At 47.0% G+C, this 16348-nt stretch overlaps 1 protein-coding gene across 1 annotated transcript; it reads left to right on the top strand.

Moving 5' to 3' along the window:
• The first annotated feature begins 293 nt into the window (after positions 1-293).
• Positions 294-15297, top strand: LOC142766882 (uncharacterized). Its single transcript, XM_075868085.1, has 4 exons — positions 294-723; positions 2629-2763; positions 9213-9462; positions 14322-15297. Exons 1-3 carry the CDS (start codon positions 616-618, stop codon positions 9417-9419), a joined length of 450 nt encoding a protein of 149 aa, XP_075724200.1. The 5' UTR covers positions 294-615; the 3' UTR covers positions 9420-9462; positions 14322-15297.
• Positions 15298-16348: the final 1051 nt, after the last annotated feature.

The following is a 16348-nucleotide window of genomic DNA, read 5'->3' as shown; positions in this document are numbered from 1 at the left end:
CATCAGCGACGCCATTTTGGAGATTATTTTAAAGTGAATTTTGAGCAAGGTTGCAATTGGTGAGGAGATACATAACTATCAAAACGTCAGCCAGACAAGCAGAGGACGCGATGTACTTTTTATATTTACTGCGTCAGTATTGCTAACAGCGTCCACCAGGGACCTTGAGAAACAGACGTTTGCAGAACACGAATAGTCTTCAGGCTAAAATTCCTTATCGGTTTATACGCCTTTACACATAGCGGTACCCGAGCGCAGTTATAATGTAGTCTCGGCTGTGATAAATAGGCATGACCCTCGAATAGCACTGCCTAGGCCATGACGTCATTCATCGTTCTGTGCCAATTTTTAGAAACAATCTAAGTACTTCCTTAGTCGTCTGAAAATGTTCTCTTTTGCAGTGCACTTCCACCAGTCAGCTCCGTTCCTTGTATTGCGATCGCATCCCCAAATAGTGTCCTACGAGTCGGTGCCCTAGCTCGTATAAGGTGGACACCAACGATACTCATTGCAAACGTTGCTTTTCTTTATCTCGCTTCCAAGAACGACTCCGTGGCTTTGCTGCAGTACATCGCAGACGAGCAGGTCTTCGCGTCCGTGGCCGTGGGCGTCACCATGAAGGCCCGCGAGTACAAGCCCCGAAACTTCTCCTATCCTGAGAGCTACAATGTCTTCAAGAGCTGCATGACGTCCTCCCACTCACAGGACTTGGCACCTGCCGACGTAAGCCAGCGTATTAGCGCTCACACGTATTTAGGTTGCAACGTAGCAAATGTCTGCGCTTTATTTCGAATGAATTCCTACTGCGACACAGTAGGAATGTGTACTGTAATGCCGTAGGTATTCAAGGAAAATTTTAAACGGCCAACGTTAAGTGCACTGGTGTTTCTTTCCTGGCGGCGCGGCTGAGGTATCTACCGAGTAGCTAAAAGAGGCTGGCGGTTGAGAAGGCCACGCGAACGGCGCCTACTCGCGCTGCACCGAAATTTGTATACAGGGAACGCGACTTCCTGACAGACACAAATGACATCTGGCTGCATTCAAATATTCACTTCCGTGCGAGGTAAAGCGTTATTTAGATAACACTGTGTCCATACCTTCCGGCTGTTTTGTTGATTGGGTCACGCTGTGTCACACCAAAATTGATATGGCATGACTTGAGGGCGTGATAAGCACTGAAGACGGATGTTTTCTATATTACAGAATATGCATTTCAGTAGAATGGTACTGCCGCAAGAGCTTATTGACTGACTCTGGTGTACTCGGCTTCCAACGGCAAAGAACTATTATGAACGCTCTGGGCAGACGTGTTTGGGAAGCGTTGGGATCGTTTAAAATCATCCTCCTAAAGATTACACACAAGACGCGAATACAAGTGAAATTTATTTGACGGCTTTTATTCTTTCTATCAATCAATCCAAGGCACGGCGGGGTCAGTGGTGGCATTTTCAATTAGAGTTACCAACTCGTCACTTAAGGAAGCCGGGATGGGGGGGGGGGGAGGGGGGGGGAGGGGTCACCGGGGCAGTGGCGTAGCTAGGGGTGACACACCAAACCCGTGCCACCTCCCGACATTTGGGAGCCATGACATTCAGAGTAAAAAAACACCGTTTCAAATGTACCCTCCCTCCCCCCCCCCCCCCCCCAAAAAAAAGAAAATTCCAGCCTACACCCCTCGACGGGCGTATGCATACTGCTACAGGGAGGCTCAGAAGTCCATCTTTCTTTTGCATTATGTTGCACACAAACCCATTCTACCTATTGTCGTGGCCTCTTGAACGGGTGCCTGAGCTGGCTTGTTCACCCCCTGTTGCGGTAGAATGTAGTCACAAAAGTTGTCGAACGTCACGCGGAGCCACTCGCTGCCATTTTAACATCATTTCGTGCGTGCAATTCGTGAGAATTTCGCCTTCCTTCACGTGACGCGAATGTTTGGTGTGAAATTATATAGGAATTTATAACTGGGCGATGTGGAAGGAATCCGGGACACACAGGCCGACAAGTCATTGCGGGACGCGAGAGGTCGCACGAAAAGTCAAGACAGCCTCACGAAATTCGGGAAGGTTGGTGACTATTATTGATGCAGGCAAAAGCGATTGAGGCAAATGCACTAGTTAGGTCTAGGTGCACGTTCAAGAACCCCAGGTAGACAAAATTTTTGGAGCCCTTCGCTGTGGTGTCTCTCGCAATTATATGTAGTGGGATAATCAGGGTGAACAGTGGAAGTGCCTCAGACAGGCTGGCCGACGTTGCGATAGGAGGACTTATCTTTGTCAAAGGCACCTTGTCATCTTTGGCGTGTTAGTTTTAAGGGGGTTAATATTGACGTCAGGAGACGACGTCACCACTAACCCCCTTAATATTAACACGCCAAGGATGACAAGGTGCATTTGACGAAGGTAGGTCCTCTTATCGAAACGTTGGTCAGCCTGTCATAGGCACTTCCACTGTTCACCCTGATTATCCCACTAGGTGTTTTAATCTGTCGGCTCCCATCTACATTTCTTTATGATATGGTGATTTTGAGACGTTAAACCATTGCAATTATTCTTAGTAGTAGTGTGATTCTGTTCGTTCTCAATGCCAGTCACTGATTAACCTCTAATGAGAATTCTTCTTTCTATAAAGGCTTGCCCACAAGGATATCCCCGCGGGTTGGCAGCGAACTACGAATACGACGCCACATTATTCGCTGAATACGCCTACGACAGGGGACACGAGATTGTGATGGTCTTCGACGGCAAAAAAGGAATGAAAAACAAGGTATGTATCGAGCAAGGTCGACACTCTAGCAGTTGTGGAATGTTGGGATGGATACGCGAACCCTTTTTCACAACACTATCCTTTCCGCTCGCGGTGTGCCCGTTCGTAGGCACTGGCGAAGCTGTTGCGGTAAACGCATACATAAAAGAACAAACCTTACGCCGAGTTGTATATCACGAAAGGGGCTGCAGGTACAGTGCGAAAAAAATGAATAATAAAACTAACAATAAGCGTGAGGTGCACAAACATAGGAGGCGTGATTCTCCCGTGTTACGCTTGTGGTTTCCTGTGATGATTTGTGATTTTTTGCGTGTGTTTTTTGTGACTGCGCTTCTTGTAGCGTGGAGATGCCCGAGAAAGGACACCCTCGTCCCTCTAACGGTGGTTTGCTATTGATGCCCTCGCCACTCTCCCAGCTTCACTGTGTGGATACCTTTTCGTCCGTGACCTAGCATTACAGTATCTCTACCGTGACCAAGGCAGTTGCTATGGGCGTATCTGGGAATCGAAGCGTGACACGTGGTGCAGACGCTCATTTGTCGTCACTCAGCTCGAATTCCACAAGTTTTATGGCGTTAAAACCACCGAACAATGAAGATGCGATGATAATGATGTCCTTAGTACAAAAGTCGCCACCTTCGCATCATTTCGGACAAACTCCTTTTGCTTTATTCCCTCCCCACTCACAAGACAAGACTGCCACGACTAATAATATACTGCTTCCACCTCTGTTAATGCAACAACAACTATCATACTACTACTGAGACGACGACGAAGTCACAGGGCAGACTTAGCTTCGCTGTAAAAGACGGGCTTTACAAGATGCTTCGAGGGTAAACTTGTAATTCTGTATGGCTTTCGTTAGTATACAGATGCATCATCAACCTGCTGTGGTGGTCTAGCCGTTATGGTGTCGAGTGTTGACTTGGAGGTTGCGGGATCGAATCACTTCCACAGCGACCGCATTTTTGATGGAGGCGAAACTGCTCGAGGTCCTTGTGCATAAATTTAGGAGCACTTCAACCCCAGGAGCCGAAATTTCCAGAGCGCTCTTTCACGGCGCATATCATTGCGTCGTTTTGGAATGTTAAACCACATGAAGTATTATTATTACGGATGTATCATCAGTATACGAGAGATTATTGGTCAGCTGCCAGCTCGTTTTAAAGGTGCTTCACACTCGCCGCAATGCCAACTGGCGGAGCTGACTGACGCTCCCACGTTCAATGCACAAATATACGATATAAGGTGGAAGTGAAGATAGGCGCCATGGTAGCTTAGTTGGTAGAGCTTCGAACGTGCTATTCCAAGGTAGAATGTTCGGTCCCTGCCCACGGAAAGTTTTATTTTCAAGCACTTTTTGTTGCTGTGTCGGGTTTTATGGCGCAAAATCAACTATGCCTATATTGCGCCAAAGGCATCAAGCACTTCTTCTTTCTTCACATTTACATTACAATGACATCTAATAACATCACCTATGCTTTCCTTCGCATGATAGACTGGTAGATCTAATCAATAGAACGTCAGTAACAAGCGATAGAAGAGGGGTTAGCATTTCTATGGAGAATAAAGCAAAGGGTGCGCTCTCCCCCACTCCATCCCTGTTACATGTGTCTTTTGATGTATTTTCTGCCTGTAACCAGAACTTCTCCTATGGCATTACGTTATTTATCTCCTGTTTTTGGAACAAGATGTTCAGTAGCAACGCTTGCGCGGGAACGCCCGTCTGAAAACCTTTTTTATAGTAGATATTTAGATGCAGCTTCTACCACACGCAGTCTATCAAAAGCTGTCTATCTATCATAATCCAGTTCAAAGTGTTTCGCAGGATGTGTCACCCTCGCGATAACATAACTCAATGCTTTACAAAATAGCATCGAAATTGCGCCTCGACATGTCCCAACAATTCCCTCGTGACAATATGTCGAGTCGCTAAGATCAAGGGCGCCCCGCCACGGTGGTCTAGTGGCTAAGATACTCGGCTGCTGACCCGCAGGTCGCGCGATCGAATCCCGGCTGCGGTGGCTGCATTTTCGATGGAGGCGGAAATGTTGTAGGGCCGTGTGTTCAGATTTGGGAGCCCGTTAAAAACCCCAGGTGGTTGAAATTTCCGGAACCCTCCACTACGGCGTCTCTCATAATCATATTGTCACGGGGTTGCGACGTGGCCTAAGACAGGAGACTTTGCCTTGGAATTTAACTGTTTATTTGGGCGAACCTATGCCCGGTAAACGGAAAGTCCACATACAGTAGCAGTCTTGGACTTTAGGTAGATAACAGCACCATGGAGGCATAAGAAGTCCATGCCAAGGATTACATCTCTCGAGCAACGCTGTAGGACTACGAAGTCAGCAGGATAAATACGGCCGTTAATGGTGACTCTCGCTGTGCAGATTCCTCCAGGCGTTACGAGATGACCTCCGGCTGTGCGCATTTCAGGGCCTTCCCAAGCTGTTCTAACTTTCCTTAACTTCGCGGCGAACGACCCACTGATGACGGAATAGTCGGCTCGAGTATCGACGAGAACGGTCACACTGTGGCCATCGATAAGAACGTTGAGGTCGCTAGTTCGCCGTCTCGCGTTACAGTTAGGGCGTGGCGTCGGGTCACGGCTGCGTCGGCTTGTTCCGCTGCTTCCATGTTGCGTCGTCAGGTTACCTTCGGTAAGCGAGGTTTCACCGTCAGGGCTTTGCCTGGTTGGCGTTGTGGTCGGAGAGCTCCGTCGCGGCGTCGTCGTCGTCGGAGGATCTTCGGTAGTTCGTCGCACAGCAACCGCACCTCCATCGGTTGCAGCCGTTAGTTTCCCGTATACGGGCTAGGAGACCGATCTCGCGTTGTGCCGGAGTACTGCCGGTGGTGCGGTGACGTGCGGCGGCTGGGCGATGGCGAACGAGAAGGGCTTCGTGGTGTCCACTGAGTTCCTGTCAGGTAGTCGGCGATGTCACGTGGCCGTTCTCCTGGCTGTGGACGCGGTGCATTGACGGCGAAGCCACGCAGTCCCATCTGTCAGTACTGGCAACGGTGGTATGTGTGTCCGGCCTCGCCGCAGTGGTAGCAGAGCGGGCGGTGGTCAGGGGTGCGCCAGACGTCAGTCTTCCTCGGCGCACTGCGCTGGGCCACTGGCGAACGGTAGGACGTCGGTGGGGGTGGTGGCGGCGGTGGCGTCTGGCAACGGAAGTGCGATGGGGGCAGCGTTTTGGCAAGCGCGTGTAGAAGGGGCGTGGCAGCGGGCTGCAGCAGCATAGCTCATGGCTTGCAGCTGAGGCTCTTGAGGCTGAGGAACGCCCACCGATTGCTGGATCTCCTGGCGTACGACGTCCGCGATGGATTCGACGTGAGGCTGCGCTAAAGGAACTAATTTTCGCAGCTCTTCTTGCACGATCGCTCGGATCGTCTCACGCAAGTCAGTGGTTCCAAGCGCTTGAATGCCGGCGTAGCTTGTAAGCGAGAAGCTACGGTTACATTGCTGCGTGCGCATCTTCTCCATCGTAGATGCTTCTGAAACGAATTCGGCGACCGTCTTCGGCGGGTTTCTGATCATCCCAGCGAAGAGTTCCTTCTTTACTCCTCGCATGAGCAGACGGACCTTGTTCTCCTCGGACATGTCGGAGTCAGCGTGGCGGAAAAGTTTAATCATTTCTTCCGTGAATAGCGCCACGTTTTCGTTTGGCATCTGCATGCGGGTTTCAAGGAGAGCTGCGGCCTTCTCCTTGCGCACCACACTTGCGAAAGTGGTGAGGAACCTGGCGCGAAAGACGTCCCACGTTGTAAGGCTTCGCTCTTGATTCTCGAACCAGGTCCGAGCAGCATCTTCTAAGACGAAATACACAGGCTGGAGCTTGTCATCGTCTGTCCAGTCATTGAAGGCGGCGACGCGGTCGAACCTTTCGATCCAGCTTTCCGGGTCTTCCAGTGGCGAACCGCGGAAAGTTGGCGGCTCTTTGGCTTGCCGGAGCAGGAGTGATGCAGGCTGCACGGGGGCGGTCATGGTTGCAGTAGTTGATGTCGGGATCCATGTCTGCCTGGCTGTTTCAGGAAGGGGCCCGTACTCTGGTTGTAGTCCCCTCTGCTTGCGGCTTGTTCGCTGTTCAGGGTTAGCGTCCGTGTCTTTGCCACTTGGGCTGTGGTCGCGGCTTGAAGGGGGCGTCCGGAACATCAAAGAAGCAACACCCCCACCAGATGTCACGGGTTCATGAAGTGGCCGAAGACAGGAGACATTGCGTTGGAATTTATCTGTAAACGGAAAGTCCGATTACAGTAGCAGTCTTGGACTGATAGCGGTGAACGGAACGTCGGCCTTCGATCAACAACTGACAAGCAGCGAAGCGCGTCGGCATTTATACTCTTGCGTCGAATGTTCTAGCGTTATCGCTGGTGGTGGCGTAGGTTCCAGAATAACCTGTGCAGTTCGAAGAGTGGGCGTGATCTTATCAAAATGGTCGACTACAGTCCGGAAGCTTCTCGAAAACTGCAGGCGCGGTTTGCGCTGAGAATTGTGTAGTGTTTTGGGATGATAACAAAACTTGAGAAATGGAACGTGGCACTATGGTGGTTTTGGGACGTTAAACCCCACATATCAGTCAATCAAAATCAAGGGCACGGTTTGTATTCCCGGCAAAGGGGAAATCATTACGAGGGGGTCCGAATTGCAGAAAATGTCAAGGGCGCGTTAAAGAACCATTATACGTGGTCGAAACGCGACCGTACTGGAAAGGCGCGCGAGCGTTTCATATTACGGCCTTCCATCGCTGTCGAGTTGCGCAATTGTGTTTCTCCGGGGCTAGCGCCACTATTCACGTTGAAGTGCGCTGCGACCCTACCGTTCTTAGCCACTTCTAAATCCTCTGAATACCGTTTTTGTGCGTGCTTGCCGAGATGGATGCGAGCACGGTCTTATGTCTATATGTTTGCGTGGATCGGAGGTTGCAGCAACAACACGTTGTTGCGGCGGTAGGTGGAAACGGACGCATTGCCAAGGCCGGACGCATTACCAATTACCATCTAGTCCAGCCATGGTCAGAATTGATCCAGATGTCCCAATTACGGCATACGGCGTGCCTCAATTATGTATTCTTGCGTTGGTGCACGAAATTCTAAGAGTTATTACGAGTGCGGGGGCTCCCACTACGCCCAAGAAGAGCGAGATTTTCTCACACGTTCTCCCAATACCTAGTCGAAGAACCATCCTGACTTTCCAATATGGGACCGAACCTTTCTCCCGTGGTGCTGTCCGAGAACCCATTACGCCATCTCCGTGAAACAAATGACGTCATGATGACGTCAGAATACTGACGGCGCAGATCATCCACAGTTGAGGCTAGTTTTCTGACAACGTCTCGCAAAGTGCTGTCCATGAATCAACGTGACCTCTTGCGAGAGACTTATGACGTCACATCATTACGTTATAGGCCACCAATGTTTTCGACTTCACGCGATTATGTCACTACAATTTCCGAAATGAGGAACAACGCCATCGGTTGAGAAAGCCGAACTTATCTGTCGCGGACCTCTCGCACAGCCGCTCAGTATCCATTTGAAAGAACCCTGGTTTGCGACTGCGTAACTCAAAGCGTTACCAAGTGTGCAGCCAGCTTTAGCCTTGAGGCTTCACCGAGTGTAGGACGCTGCCAATTTATATACATGAGAAAGCCTAGGAGGCCACATGAAACGCGGAAATTGTCTGGTGTCCTACGTAGGCGGTGTCAACACGAATGATGCAAAATATCACCACGGAATGTCGTCACCACGTGCAGTTATCAAATAGTCATATAATTTGATGTCGTCCTGACGTCACAGACTGTATGATATTATCGATCGGTCGCAGGTGATCTGACCCGAAAGGTTACGCAAAAAAAGGTTAGATCAGTAAGGTTAGAAGTCCTACAATCTTTAAGACATTGCAACACCAGGTTAATTGCCGAAAGATTTCGTAGGGGGGCGCTGGAGGCCCAGTACATCGGCCTAGAAGAAAAATATGCTGGCTGCCGCCTTCGTGTCGACCAAAGGTCGATGAATGATGGAGCATGTGAGTTTTCATGCCGCTGCAACACACCTGACTGCAGTGGAACAACAATCGCCGGATTCGTCCGGTAGCTATTGTGCTTGATCGCTGATCAGAACGTCACGGGATCGAATCCTGACCACGGCGGCCGCATTTCAGTCGATGGGAAATGCTATGAACCAGTCAACTTGGGTATAGGCAGACATCAAAGGACACCGGAGGGCCAAGATTTCAAGTACCTTCCACTACGGTATCCCTTAAAATCGCATCGTGGCTGTGGTACTTAAAACTGCAGATATATTCTTATTGTCACGTGCTCCGTCGAAATGTGACCGCCGTTGCCAGCATCGAACCGCCGACCTACTTGCCAGCACTGTAGCAAAGTGCATTATCTTTCACGAAGTTTACACTAAAATATGGCGTTCACGAGAACCTCATCCCCGTGCAGTTCTGCGACCTTAAGCAGCACTACCTGAACCTCAACTACGGCATCGCCGCCTACGACGTCGACTTCGACTCGGTTAGCCACCCGTGCAAATTGCTGGGCATCGATGGGCCGTACAGCCGAGTCTACTTCCTGAGGAAAGTGCGAGACTTCGTCGCGTCAAACTACACCGGCGCCCCCAGCAAGGCCGAATGCGACCAGGTCACGTGATGTCCGTGCAGCGCCACTGCACCTCGTACGCCGGTCCATCCTGGTAAGTTTCCCGACAGTGTCGCCATGGTACAGTACTGTAGCACCCTCAATATAGTGCATAGCTTCATTTGATTGATTGACTGATTGATTGATTGATCGACAAATTGATTTCATCGATGTGATGAGTTTAACGTCTCAAAACCACCATACGATTATCACAGACACCGTAGTGGAGGGCTCCGGAAATTTCGACCACCTGGGGTTCTTTAACGTGCACCCGAATCTGAGAACACGGGCCTGCTGCACTTTCGCCTCCACCGAAAATACAGCCGCCACAACCGGGATTTGATCCCATGACATGCGGGTCAACAGCCAAGCGCCTTAGTCACCAGACCACCGCAGCGCATTACATCATTTATAAGTAGAACAGCACAAGAATAAGAAAACACACACAAGACACAAGATGAAGTGTGGCGTCCTGTCAGCACTCTGTTCTGTCTCTCTCTCTCCTCCATGCCTGTCACGCTAGCCCCATTTTATCTGTGAGCCCCACATCCCCATGTGGCCTGCTGGCTAGTGTTATATGGACGCTGTTAACGCGGTAGCGTTAGAGAGCTGGTGTCGCCGAAATTCCGCCGTCAGTGTCGGTACCGTCGGTTTTTGAGCAAACAATCGTCCGTGAACGAAAAATCGAGAAAGGAAATAAAATAAAATGAATAAAATTTCCGGTCTCTTTGAGAATTGAACTCGGGCCGTTCGGGTGGCATAACAATGTTCTACCACAAAGCCACGATATTACTTGCAGCAGCATCGGCAAAAAACACTGCATAAATGCTATGTGGTGGAAGGACTCTCCTTAACGCATTTTGTTCGCCAGGTGTCATGACGAAAACGAGTCCATTCAGCGATTTGTAGGCGCATGTGGGAGGCCATCAAACTACGTCGAAAAAGGCCCGGATAGCGCCGCCATCGCTGCAAAAAACCCGCCGATTGTACCATTCACGCACGCGCGCTCGTACAATCTACAGTATGTGCGTGTGCGTGTCTGTAACAAAACATATAAGTATGCACCTTGTGGTTGTAGGGCGCACTAGGGGCCGGATTTCGCTATCGTGTTTAACTCTTCAACTCTTCAAGGCGAAGCTTAAGGGTCCCCCCAATGTTCGCTTTACGCTGCCTGATTTTATGAAGTGTGCTAACAGATACGGGCAGCACCAGAAGTTAGTTTCTGTGGGAGAGTATGATGGTGCATGTGCGACAAGCGAGTTCTTTCGGGGATCGGAGGAACGCCTGTGGTGTTTCGTTTATTTGCGGTTTTTTTTCGGGGGAGGGGGGGAGGGAGTGGGAGCGTGGAGAAAGAGGGGCAAAAAAAATTACGGGAAGATATCCCCCCCCTCCATCCCTTTGGCACCGCTTCTACTGACACCCTCCACGCAAGAACACTTGCCTCCGAGGTAGCAGTATTGAAAACTAAAATAAAATAACGACGGCAAGCAAGTTCTTTTGCTCAACCAGGGAAGGAGGCATCGTTTTGGCTGCTTGCTCATTAAGGGGGAGGGGGGAGGCAGAGAACGAGAGGGTGAGCCTTTTCCGCCCCCATCACCCTCGTTCAACGGGCGTGAGGACTGAGAAGAAGCAGGCCAAGAGATGCCACATGTTCGCAGCCCATTATTATAGTTTAAGTTAATACATACCTTAGTGTCTCCATCCAATGAACGACAAGAGAAGGGTAAGGTGAAAGGCTCGCGATGAAAAAAATCGAGTGACAGTGGATTGCTTGCTCGAGCCGACAAGTGAACTCTTCTTCAAGGCTGTTCCCTTCCAGCCTTGAAGAGGAGTCCACCTATCGAAAGATCAGCTCGAGCAGACGCCCGCCGTTAACGGATTTTGTTTCGTCGCAGTATCTACACTATCTTATGAGAAAACCGCAACCTAGCCCATTCCTCTTCCCCCTTTTTATATACACGTTTGCGGCGTTCCTGTTCTCTAGGTGGGAAATTTACAAGGAGAAATTGGTGTTTGTGCCGCTATATAAACAATGAGAAAAGAAGTGCTCTGTCTAACTTTGAACCATCAGTGGTCGTAGAAAGCCTTATCCAATGCCTTTCTGCTAATTTCTAGAAACTATGTAACTTAGTTTCGCTGCGTTGTACCTTAATAACGGTTGCGGTTCAACGTCCAAAAACCAGCAAGTGATCACGAGAGACGCCTTAGTGGAGGGCTCCGGAAACTTCGACAACCTGGGGTTTGTGCACTTAGGTCTAAGCACACGGGCTTCGACGGTTTCCGCCTCTGTCGAAAATGCGACCGCCGTGGCAGGGATTCGATCCCGCGACCTGCGGGTCAGCAGCTGAGTGCCTAGCCAGTAGACTACCAGGGCAGGTATTGCAACGTACCTTAATGTCCCCTCAATTATGTAACACAAATATCGTTACCTATTCAATTAGTTTTGTATTTATTACAGAGTAGGTCATAAGCTTTTCCATGTGGTGCGTACATGAACACTACCATCAACTTCAACCGACGCGTGCACTCTTCGTTCATATTCTGTCTCACTTCTAAAAAAATATATGCACTGGTTTTTCCAACGTTGGATGAAGCAGCTCTGACACTTGAGAAAGACGACATCACAGAGAGAAAGGAGATGGCAAAAAGTATGAGGGAGACAGGGAAACAAAGGGAAGACGGATAGAAAAATACAGAAAGACAAAGAATTAGAGACTGAGGGAAAAAGACAGGAATTGACAGGCAAAAGAAAGAAAAAGCAGCAGATAGAGCCAGAAAGAATAGCCTCGTTTATCACCACGGCATAAACGAGAGTGAGGGTTGAGAGCAAGAAGTGAGGATGAGGAAGGCTGAAAGGAGGAGAGAGGGCAAAGAATATATCGTAGTTAAGACAGACTTGTCGGTGCGAAAAGAGGAAACACTTAAGAAGGAACAAACAAACAGCGCTGCCCTCACAACTACTTTATTACTTGGCAAGCAAGGCGTTTTTCAAGGCACGAACAGAGGCGACGGAAAGGTAACACGATAAAAAGAAGCGATACAAGAGCCTCGCGGCAGGTAATCAACCAAAGGCAACGTCTTTTCGCGAAAGTAAATATCTCTATTATGAACCGACTCAACCAGTTGCAGCAGTTTGAACATAGCGTAGCCATTTCTTGTATAGAATCATATTGCGATGGAAACTAATTGAGGATGAAGAAAGGAGGACGCCGACAGCACCAGCTCCGACGATTCCTCAGTCTTCGCATCACTAGCATAGCTGCTCCAGCTTATGTTCTCATCGCGGTTTTAAGACCGCTCGCAGGCAGCAAAGAGTGCAGCTCGGTGCTTGGACCATTAAAAAAATGGTGATGTCCGGACGCAGTTGTTTTGACAAGAATCACAAATCAACATCGCGTCTTTGGCGGCTTCGGTCGATATAGGGTGCGAATCTCGGAGCAGAACTAAATCTAGTGGGCCCGCCTCAGAAGCTCTCTTACCGCCAAATCCGCGTAATTTTCCCTTTCATTTTTTTTTCAAAGCAAGGACAATTTTATACCAGACGCACGGACACCACCGCTTTAGATTTTTAAACGATTGTTTTCTTTAGAGCACGTATCGCGAAATGAATTGACAGGGTAAAAAAAAAAAAGCCGAAATCGCTAACCCTATACTTTTTTCACGCGTATGTGTCTAAGCTATGGCGCTGTTGATTTACTTCTTGAATATACAAATGGCTGTGTTAATAATAGATCACTATAAATCGTAGCATCAGAACCAACTCGTAAATTAGTCCATACAAATTTGCACACGACAATTTCAACGTTCTCAGAGCTGCGATGCCGCATGCACAGAATAGCAAACCCACGTGTGTCGAAACCTTCAGTGTCCGCTTTTATTTATTTATTTATTTATTTATTTATTTATTTATTTATTTATTTATTTAATACATACTGCGTACACTAAGTGGTCCAAGCAGGAAGGGCACGTCACGCATACCACAGGCGTAATGACGTACATCTTACGAAAAACACACTTTGTTTTACACGCTACAATACACTTCGTTATGTAACAACATCACGCTTCGCTCTATACACTACAATAAACTTCAATATGCAAAGCAACAACACACCCGGTTCTACAACACTACATTAGACTATGTTCCACAACACAAGTAGTAACTTACGCCAAACAATGACAATACATTGCATACCTCATACTTTACAATACGTTACACATACGTTACAATGAATGAGGTTCGCATAACTTGTTCCAGTCCGACACTGTTCGCGGAAAAAAAGAATACATAAAGGCATCGGTTCTCGCAAAAAAAAGGGGTTAGCAAATTGGGATGATGATGTCATGTGTTCCTTGTTGACAGAAAAGATAAGTAAGGCGATGAATCGATTGCGAGTTTTTGATTAAGTAATAATTGAAGGAAATCCAGCCGTTGTTCGCGTCTGCGGGATTCGAGGGTCTGAATGTCGTTTGCAGACATCAGCGCGGAAGGTGAATCCGACGGTAAGTATTTTGAATATATAAACCGAACAGCTTTTCTTTGAACCCGCTCAAGTTTGTTAATATTAAGCTTAGTGTAAGGGTCCCATACAATGCTGGCGTATTCCAGTTTAGGTCGTATAAAAGAATAATAACTAAGAAGCTTTACATTGACAGGACAGGTACTCAGTTTATGTCTTCGAAAACCAAGTTTCCGAAAGGCAGCTGAACATATGTTGTCTACATGCATGTTCCAAGACAAATTACTAGTTATAGTTAGGCCCAAAAATTTGTAGCTTGTAACTTCTCTAAGAGTTGAAGACCCAAGCTGGTACGTATTATTTAGTGGAACTTTCTTACGTGTCAAACGCATGCAGACACTCTTTTCTGCATTAAGGCTTTTCTGTTCCCAACTTCTAAATCTGTTCTTTCTTGCAGGATACTACGCTGTGTAGACGACTCCGGCCTGAACTACAACGCCAGCCGTTTACAAAGCGACGAAACTGAACCACTACGATGACGCACCATGTTTTGTTGTCTCCCTGACGAGCATTTCATTGACTCGCAGATTATCTTTTGCATATTTTGGACGGACTTACAAACGATGGTATTATAGCGATATCACTCGATGGTATTACACCGATATCACTTCATATGAAAGCTGCATTGTGCCTATTTGTTCCTTTGTTTATTGTTCATATTTGCGACGTACTATATCCAGCTCTACAGCACCCATTTCACTTGCAGTGTATTAAGACGGGTTTTCTTGAGGACCCTAATTTAACCACGCAGTATTTAGGGTACGAGGTGTAACATTATATCGAATTGAGATGGAATGATCTGTGGATTTTATGTGTGAGGTTAAATTCAAAATAGAAAATGAAATTGATAAAGGTTACCAAATAATGCTATGTGGTGTTTAATTGAACTTGGCAGCTAATTTGTGACATTATCGCACAGCAGCTGTTGGGTGATTATGTTACGTACAGTTATTTAATAACTTGTATTCGACTTGCAGCAATTAATGCACGCTACGCTAAAATTGTCACAATTGATGCCTCATTACTTGTTTGCAATTGAATTACAGCAACGTCATTTAATGCAGTCATAGAGAGCGTCCTCAACGTCAGAGATAATACAAAGTTCTAAAAATATACATTTTTTTTCAGCAAATCACATACATTTCAGCACAATTTTAAAGCAAACTGTTTCGCTCGCCCAACTACGAAAATTACTACGAAAGAGTGCTAAGATATTTCCAATATGTACCCAGTTAATAGCCTGATATACACTCGTTTTCAGCTATAATTTCTTGAAACGCAGGTTCCCTGTACCATTTGTAACAGTGTTTGCAGTTTTCTTCCAGAAATGTTTTTTTAAGACAGGTAACTGTAATAAAGTTTTCATGACTGCATCTTAGTTGTTCTTTGTTGCCAGTTAGTATTGTGACACAGGAACACGTAGTTTGAAATGTTTGAGCTGCATTTTAATCGGTTATAATGGGGAAAGCAGCTAAAAAATAAACAAAATTTTCAATTGTTAACAATAGGCATAGATAGTACGGGTATGTAGCGGATAATTTGAACCAACAAGGAACTCTGAAAATCAAGATTCATTCAATAGCCTGTATTTATTTAACCTTTAATACACTCCTGCAAGCCATCGAAAACCTTCTCATCTCCTTATCCTGGGGTCCACACCTCCAAAAGAATAGAATTTCACGCATACAAATGCAATCTTAAGAGTCAAATGGTGGCACCTATTGTAATTTTACTCTGAGGATATGAAAAAAAAAGAACGAAGTGGGTAATTCAGGCCAACTAAGTAATAATAAAAATCCAAGTCGTATGCGATTTCCCATGGGAAACGAAACGAATAGAATGTTAGCCGTAAATATCTCTATTTTCGAGCCTATTATCCTAATGAGTTTTCTTTTTTCTTTCCTTTATTTATTCTATTTTTATTTATATTTTACCTATTTGTTCTTTAAAAAAACATTCCTAACATATCTGGCTGTTAAAACAATAGTAATTCTAAGATAACGTACCGTTCGTTTCTTGGCCGATCCTCCGTGTAGCGTTGCGCCAGGAATATAAGGAAGAACCAACTAACCTCAAGCTACCCGCCTGAGTGCTGCTATCTTTGCTTTTTACTCTCTATTATTAATGTTGCGCAGTTTCGTTACATCATTACCTCTTTCGTTTTTAAAGGCATGTCATTTAATGTAATATTTAACAATATCTTTTTAAAACTACCCGGTTTCTCCTCAGCGTGGGTGCGTGCCACTGGTCAAGGTTCTACTCAATCCGAAGTTGGTTGGTTGGTTGAATACAAGAAGAGGGACTCCACGTACCATGATAGATTGGTCATAAATGATGTGGCAGTAGGATTTCGAGACAAAAAAAGGAGGGGGGGAGGCCTAAAAACACTTTTTTGCAAACTAAAAGAATAGTTGTACTAACAGT

This window comes from Rhipicephalus microplus, chromosome 7, assembly GCF_043290135.1.
Source record: "Rhipicephalus microplus isolate Deutch F79 chromosome 7, USDA_Rmic, whole genome shotgun sequence".
Classification (NCBI taxonomy): Eukaryota; Metazoa; Arthropoda; class Arachnida; order Ixodida; family Ixodidae; genus Rhipicephalus; species Rhipicephalus microplus.
This window is presented reverse-complemented; position numbering and strand designations above follow the sequence as displayed.